At 38.6% G+C, this 8,072-nt stretch overlaps 1 protein-coding gene across 14 annotated transcripts in view; it reads left to right on the forward strand.

Moving 5' to 3' along the window:
* Positions 1 to 7,916, forward strand: part of ABI3BP (ABI family member 3 binding protein) — a 148,632-nt gene extending 140,716 nt beyond the window's left edge. For all 14 annotated transcript variants that reach the window (XM_082781299.1, XM_082781308.1, XM_082781309.1 and 11 more), the window contains 3 exons: positions 119 to 280; positions 4,089 to 4,202; positions 5,798 to 7,916. In XM_082781299.1, coding sequence (XP_082637425.1) covers positions 119 to 280; positions 4,089 to 4,202; positions 5,798 to 5,913 — 392 coding nt within the window. In that variant the 3' untranslated portion in view covers positions 5,914 to 7,916. The remainder of the gene's footprint in view (positions 1 to 118; positions 281 to 4,088; positions 4,203 to 5,797) is intronic.
* Positions 7,917 to 8,072: the final 156 nt, after the last annotated feature.

An 8,072-nucleotide genomic window follows, 5' to 3' on the forward strand; every position in this document is an offset into this window, starting at 1 on the left:
TGCTATACTTCAATGTGCATTCCGCTCCATGGAGCTTTCTAATTCTATTTATTTGAATGTATTTGTTGTAAATAATTTTCTATGCATCATCATACTTCAGCCTCTTCCTTTCTTGCAGTGGGAAAGGATGCTATCTGGACTGAAATCCCATTCAATTCTGACACCTATTCAGAATGCAAAGGGAAACAGTATGTAAAGAGGACTTGGTATAAGAAGTTTGTGGGTGTGCAGCTGTGTAATTCTTTGAGATACAAGATATACCTCAGCGATTCACTTACAGGTAAGAGAGATTCATGTCAGTGTTGTCCACATTTTATACTCCTCAGAAATACCATGGCTGCCAGAACTAAGAACTGTTTATTAACAAGATGGGCTCTGCTGAAGTGTGATCAAGTATGTTTAATCTAGTCACCAGACAGATTAGTCATAAATATTAGTCTGTTTGTGCTCAGTAGTCATTGACATGTTTGCTACTGAATTTTCAGACTCAAGACTTACTTCTGTGTGGTCATCATCTGATCTGTTGGTATCCTGGGGGATCATACAAAAAACTGATAAAGATCAGATGGCTGCCAGTCAATAGCTTATATTGTAAAGGTGCCAAATCTGTATTTAAAACACAGCCTGGGATAGTTCTTAATAGAGGATTAGGACCTAAATTTAGACTAGGATTAATGCTCAGTCATTCCCATCCCATTTGGTAAATATCTGGTTACTTTATTACTGTGGGGTTTATAGATACCTAACTACAACCCTAGTGAACAGGTTTTACTCACCTGCTTTGACATTCTTGTTTCCTTTTCACATTCCCCATTTCTGTTCATGATCTCATTTTGCCCTCCTCATATGTTTTATTACTGTTCTGTGTCTTAAGGTTGTTAGAGAATGATGTATGTAAGTCTGGAATCAAGTGACATGCGCTGTGTCTAAGCTGGGGAAGAAGCCTGTAAAAGTATTGTTTTTCAGTTAATTGATAGTTAAGCAGAACTTTGTATCTCACATGGATTGTAATTGCTATATTTAGAAATATTTTAACTTCTTATAATCCCTCCAAAGTTCCTGGCTTCCTTCAGTATGAGTTCCTTTATCAGAGCTGCACTGACAATTCCGTTACCATGGCGCTAGTGCAGCATCCAGAGCACAGAGGGTGTAATACAGCTGTGTATGGGACATGTCTTTGAGTGAAAGTAAGGTAGTACATTCATCCCATTGGATCGAATTAACTAGGAGAGACTGTGACTGAAAGAATCAGCTTCCATTACCCAAAGCTGCCCCAGCTCGGAGCGCAGCACCTCACAGGAGCAGGGTTCAGTGGTCTCTGTGTGTGGTAACACAGAGTGAAAAGAGAACAGGGGGACTGCAGGACAGCCCGTGCCAACAGAACCGTGAGCTGCTTGGCCTTGCACCCACCACCAATCCCACATGAGCAAGGCAGGAAAGCCCTATCCTTAATAGCAAGTACAGTACCTCATATATAAATAACGTCTTGGCAATTATGTGAATAAGAAAGACAGTTTTGAACAGAGGTATCATTCATCCAGCTGGTGCTGTACTTAAGCAGCTGTGATCAAATGACAAAAGCTGGCAATGAGGCATAGCATATCACAAAACTAGCCAGTAGAGGAAATAGCAGTGCTAATCTAGCAGGACTAGACTTCAGCTCTAAATCAAGTGAATTAACACCACAATGAAAGCTACTTCAATCTTAGAGTGAAAGCTTAATATAGCAGGAGCCCATTTTCCTGTTTTTGTTAGATTGTTTTTGTTCTTGCTGGAAGGGTGGTGATTTAACTTGGCTGGGGAAGATCATGGTAGCCACATTGCATTCATTATGCTTGCTAAGCCTGGTTCTTGCACTTGAATTCTTACAACCAGCGCTGATCAGTTGTCGCAACATTGGAAGGAATTGAAATGTTTATGTAGGAGGAGCGTGGTTTTTCCCCCCCTTCTTCCTAAGTGAGGTTGTCATGGCACAGGCCTCTAGACTAGAGTGGGAAAAAATCCAATCTGAAGCCAAACCCTGTTCTCAAGTGTTTCACTGTCATACCTTGTCTGGTGCAGGCCTGCAGAAGCCTATCTGCTACTGCTAGCCAGCTCGGCAACGTGCCAGTAGCAAAGGGCTATGCTGAGGTCTTAGTTCTACGTTACGCTGAAAATAGCTCCTAAGGTTTTACTATTTAAGCTTGAAATTTGGGTGCAGTGTAGATGTGCTGTTGTATAAGGTAGCCAACAACAAGGTGTCTCTGCATCCTTGCTTTTAGCGTGAGTTTATACTTCTATTGCTGCAGAAGTCACAATGTATAAAATAAGAATGGTATCTAATTTTCTTAAGACCATCCATAAAGGAACGCTGGAAACAAACATTTTACTTTTTGCCAGAATTGCTATTCCCAGAAGAAGTTTGATCTAGTAATTTGCTAGTTAACATGTTGAGTGTGTTCCTTTATTGTGGAAAGAATTGGACAATAAGGATTTACTAGTCACTGAGATTGCTGCTAAATTCTGTACAGCTATTGTTTGAATTATATGTAGCTTATGCTATGGGCCAGGAGGCTGTGTGTATATCTGAAAGTTACTGTTCCTGTGTTAGCCATAAAATATCTGTTTTCTTCTGTCTCTGGTGAAGAAAAACTGATGTATAGTACACACGCCAGGATCGTTCTATAAACCAGCATCTACTGCTGACCTCATTTAACAGTCCTCCAGAGCAGTCACAGTAAGCATGCCAGAAAATCAGCCCACCTAAATAAAAAAAAAAAAAAAAAAAAAAAAGGCATTTATTGAGCAGAGGAAAAAAATAAATTCTATGTGTGACCTTCAATAGCCATGGAAAAAAAAAAAAAAAAAAAGAAAACAAGAAAAACAACCATGCAGTTTTGGACAGTCTCAATGATGTTCTTAATTTCAGTTCACAAATTTACCAAGAGGAACTCCCTCTGACCAGTTCTTGTATGGAAAAAAATGTGCCTGCAGCCAAAGCTAGACAGTAATAAATAATTTTCTAAAGCTAGACCAGAGCTGCATGGACAGAGACCGTCAGCGAGGTGAGAATTTTTGGCAAAATATTGATCAGACCACAAACACATGAGAGAGTGTGTTTATTGATAGGCTGCTGTTCTATTAATTGAACTTTAGGGAGTAGTATAAGCTACCTCACCATCTGTCACACAGCCAGATTGGCACAGATTCAGGGCTACAGGAGACCCAACATCTAATGAGTAACTAGACGTTCTGCTTAGCTTATGCCTAAATACTGAGCCATTTTCTAAATAATTCCCACCTCTCCTTGGAACCTCACAACCCAAGGTTGGATGTACTAAGCAGTGTTGTGAAAGGAGGCTAGAAAAAAACAGGGAGTTTATCTGAAAACGTTTCCTGCCAGAGCCTGGGAAGAGAAGATGGCATGCTTTTCTCCATCTTTTGAGCTGAATTTTGCTAATGTACTCTTTGCAAATCATATCAGTCAGGAAAAATCACTCTCTGTCAAAACTGCTCCACGTTGAGTCCTCTTATCAAAAGGCAAAGGACAAGCCATAGTGTCAGCACACACTGCATTTTCTCCTCAGTTGCAGTCAAGGGTCTTGTTAAGCAATCCTGCAAGGAAACATACGGGCACGCTTCGTGTTCTGGATAAGCAGTTGTTGTACTTCGGTCATACATTTGTTAGTTAAAAGATATCACGTGCACATGTTGGTATGTATTACGAGGTGGTCTGTAAAGACATCTTTGAAAATACTGGGGGCTTTCTGACAGGGAACCAAACCTGCCTCCCATTAAAATTGCTAGCAAAACTTACCTCATTTTTGATACAATCAGGGTGAGGTTCTGGGTAATAACAGGACTTACATATGAAAATTAAGGAGGGGAAAAATGCATCCAGGCATAGGTTTTGGCAGAGTGGGGTGCTTTTGTCAACAGCCATGAGTGCTGTACTTGCACTTAGTGCTCAAATTACAGCTACAGATCCTGAGAGGTAAAGAATTGTAGCGTTTGCCTTGGCTTCCCCACAGAGCTAAGTGTGCTCTGGTGGTTTTATCCCTCACTAAACTGGATTTGGATTTTTAACTTTGCTGCTGCTTTTCTTTCAGGAAAATTTTATAACATAGGAGACCAGAGGGGCCATGGAGAAGATCACTGCCAATTCGTGGACTCGTTCTTAGATGGAAGGACAGGACAGCAAGAAGATCTACCAGTCAAAGACGGTAATTCCTTACGAATGTCTCTGCAGCAAACCTTGGCAATTCCTTCGTTTGTCAGTTTCTTTTTCCTGCCAGTGAATTGAGGGCCCACCGCTGGGGTGGGCAATGGAAAGGGACTACCAGCTCTGCAGGCAGAAGGGAGTCAAAAAGATTTTGAAGATGAGCAAATGTCTTATTAAAAGAATGTTGTGGCTCAGGTTCTGTTTGGTAGTAAACAGCCTCTCTCCTGTTTAAACATTCCAACAGATTATTCATATTCACATTTGCTATTACATATTTAAACCCAAGCACAAATTCGAGTTTGCAGAGAGGCATGAACTGTTATGTTCATACTAGCAAGGTTGATTTAAAATGCCATAAATCATCAGCTGAGCACTAAACAGCTCTGTTTAGTGCTAATGAGAAACAAAAAAGTTATTACTGGAAAATATAATTCATGCTGCAGCAATTCTGAATACTCTAACTCAGACTGGGTGCACAGAGTTCCAGTCTGGTCTAAGCGGACAGGGGAGGGGATGTCCTAAATGCAGCCGTGACCTGCCTGGTTCTTTTTTCACATGTTGCTTAAGCTCCTCGAGTGTAAGCAACTTGTACTTCTGTCAGCTGAACCTCCGCCTTGCTTGTTTGCAGCATCCCTGGTGTGTTTATACCACTCCCTTACAAGAACATGGGCCATACTGGTGGAGGTGTGCATGCTGAATGTGTAATGGGATATTTTGATGAGAAAAACATCAGAATAGTTTCCAATACAGTGTCAGTGTGATGACCCAAACTTCATGGATGTAGTGCTTCATTTGTGAAACACCTTACAGAAGTATATAAATGATTTGTGTTAGGTGTGGTAAACTGAAGTAACTAAATCTTTTACAAGTTTTTCAGAAAACAGGTAAATGATCTGAAAAGTATTTTTTTATGAATTTAAAAATGATTTTATAAATAGAAGAAAGCTCTCTATGCCATAAGTTTACAAAACACATAAAGGCAATTTGTTTTCAGCTACTGGATTTAATTGACTGGATGCATGAGATACATTCATTTTTAATTTAAAAAGCAAAACTAAAACAAACAAAACAAAAAAAAACAAAAACAAAAAAAAAGCACACACCCAAAACAAACCTGTAGCTTGTATTTCTAGTAAATGAACCAAACAGAGGAAAGAACAGACACTGTCCGTTGCTGCTCACGTCTTCCCTGGTTGTGGCAAGCTGATTCAAACCAGGATTAACTACCTGTATGCTCCACCTGAAAAGCAGGGGGGAATCATGGTTGTTGTGGTGTATTTTTTGCAGAAACGATTATTTTGGGTGTATGTTAGCATGTGCCTCCATCTGTGTGCACATTTGCATGTGTTAGCCACTTACACTCTTCTGATGGTCAGGCTGGATACAGCGCTAATTGCTTGCTTTTTTTTTTTTTTTAACTTCACGTTTATTGTTAGAATGGGAAGTCTGTATGTTGTCATACAAAATAGGTTTAAAGCAGAGGTTTGATCTTTCACCTGGGGTATAGGGGAGATCGTGTGAAGTAGCCTTGACTATTTCAATATGAACGTACTCTTTTATGGTTGCGTGCAAACAAAACTCTGTTCTCTGTTTTAGGATTTTTCAGGGCAGTTCGTCAGGAACCTGTCAAATTTGGAAAAATAGGTGGGGAGACTCACATTAACTATGTTCGCTGGTACGAGTGCGGAACATCAATACCCGGGAAATGGTAAACGTGATGTGAACCTGGTGAAAAGACCCAGCACTAGCCCTCCCTCCAACTGCCCAACCCAGCTCAAAGATGGAAATGTATGGTATGCCTGTCACTTAAACAAGTTTGCTGACATGTAAGGTTTATACAAGTCTAATGCCAATACTGCATTAATTGTGTAATAGTGTAGGCTGCTTACTGTAGTTATCCAGTTTTACAAATTTTAGATTTAAAAAAAAACAAAAACAAAACAGGCTAGGGACATGGTGTAGGATAATGTGTAGGGAAGCTGGCTCCCTATTCTTGAGGTATGGTTTATATGGTATTTTAAAAGATACAGTGTGTATATTATTTATCACAATGTTGTAATAAATGTTTAAGGCACAGTAACGGTAAAGTTGGTCATGGAATGCAGTGTGTGTTAGTTTTTAAATATTCACTGGTCTTATTATAATTAAGTAAGTGCCATAAGCTATCTGTCCAGATAAATCTGTAATGTCTCCCCCTTCGTAAATTATAGAAAAGACCCTACAACTTTTAATATCCTGCAACCAGTAAACTTGAAGCGCTTTCTCTTTACATGTACAAACAGTTTATATTCGTGCCTAGACACTGAAGCAGGTTTATAGTATGTGCAGCTTTAAACAGTCAGGTTAGTATTTTTTTTCCGTATTTTTTTTCCATATTTGTTTTCATATGCAAGCTTCACCTCCAGCAAAACAGTATGATCAGCCTATGACTAAGGAGTTAGAACTGTTACCCAATAACTTGGCAGTGGTTTGCTTTACTCTAATTAAAGCAGACAGGTACATACATACACTGAATAATAATAAAAATAATAATAATAATTAAACTGGGCTCCATTGCCGTGGCTTTTCATGAAAATGTAAGTTTTCAGAGAAACTTCATGGTTCAAAAACCAAGTGTATGTACAGTGCAAGGAGGGTTTGGAAAGATAAGTGAAATGGAAAAAAAATAAGCTAGTCATAACAGCATAATCAGGTTTGTTTTATTTAAAAAAAAAAAAAAAAGCTTTAAAACATTGTTTGTTGGGGACAAATGGGAAATAGTGTTAACTAAACTGTTAAAAGTGCTTTACAGCAGTTAAAACCTCTCCCAAAGCTATTGTACTGCTTGAACATTTATGAACTAAATAAAGAGATGTAGTTTTTTTTAAAAAGTGTTATTCATTACATTATTAATGTATTGAAAAAAAAATATGAACAGGAACACCCAGATATATATAAAGTAGAAATAGTCATTTATAGAAAATGCCTTATAAAGTACATTGCAGGTACACTGTACGCCGAATAAAATATTTTTTAATCAAGTGTTTCTCATTGTTTTACATGAAAACAAGTATTAGTTTCTGTGGCAATTGTTATTATTACAGGAAGCAGTTCATTCTGGAACAGGACCTTGTTAGTTTGATGAGCACCTGAAGTGGTAGGTCTGACAAGCACCAGCAGTAGTTACGTGTTGCAGTTTACTGGATAAATCCATGCCTGATCTGAAAGCAACAGTATTTAAGAATGCTGAAGGTAGGAATGTGTTTTGCTCACTTTATTTCCTAACTTGTCTTTATAGGAGTTCAAGCAGTGTGTTCCAGTTCATTTTTTTGTTCCCTACTCTTTAGTTTTATGTATTCCTAGAATCCATAAGATGGAAAATAGTTCTAAGAGAATGTTTTGCCCATTGCTGTTTGTTGAATTTTTTACAGCTCTTGATCTGCCTTTTCTTGGCATAACATTGAGTCACTAGCACTGTGCTCCCAGGTTTTTCTGGGTGGCAAAGAACTTCTGCTAAGTTGTTCCTTTTGGAGAGTTCTTCATTTAAAATATGGATTTGGCTTAATTTTTCAAGTAATAAACCGGTTCTTCTCCCTGCCCTTGTTAAAGTGAAAATGGTAAGAGGTTAGTTCTAAGATTTTATATGTTAGTTCTTACTCATTTAGTAAAAGAGTTACTTGGCAATTAATTAATAATAGTAGCACACAACCTCTGCAAAAGCAATCTAGTCACAACATTTCTCCATTTACTCACCTAAAAATGTCTCTTGACTTACAGACCTGAGCACCACTGATATTTTCCTACGTAAGTGGGCAGGCTAGGTGTGCAGATGTCTTAATGTAGTTTTCTTGTTCCGTATTATCTAAATTTTAAATCAAGACCAGGCAAGTAA

Source organism: Aythya marila (genome assembly GCF_965140915.1).
Source record: "Aythya marila genome assembly, chromosome: 1".
Lineage (NCBI taxonomy): Eukaryota > Metazoa > Chordata > Aves > Anseriformes > Anatidae > Aythya > Aythya marila.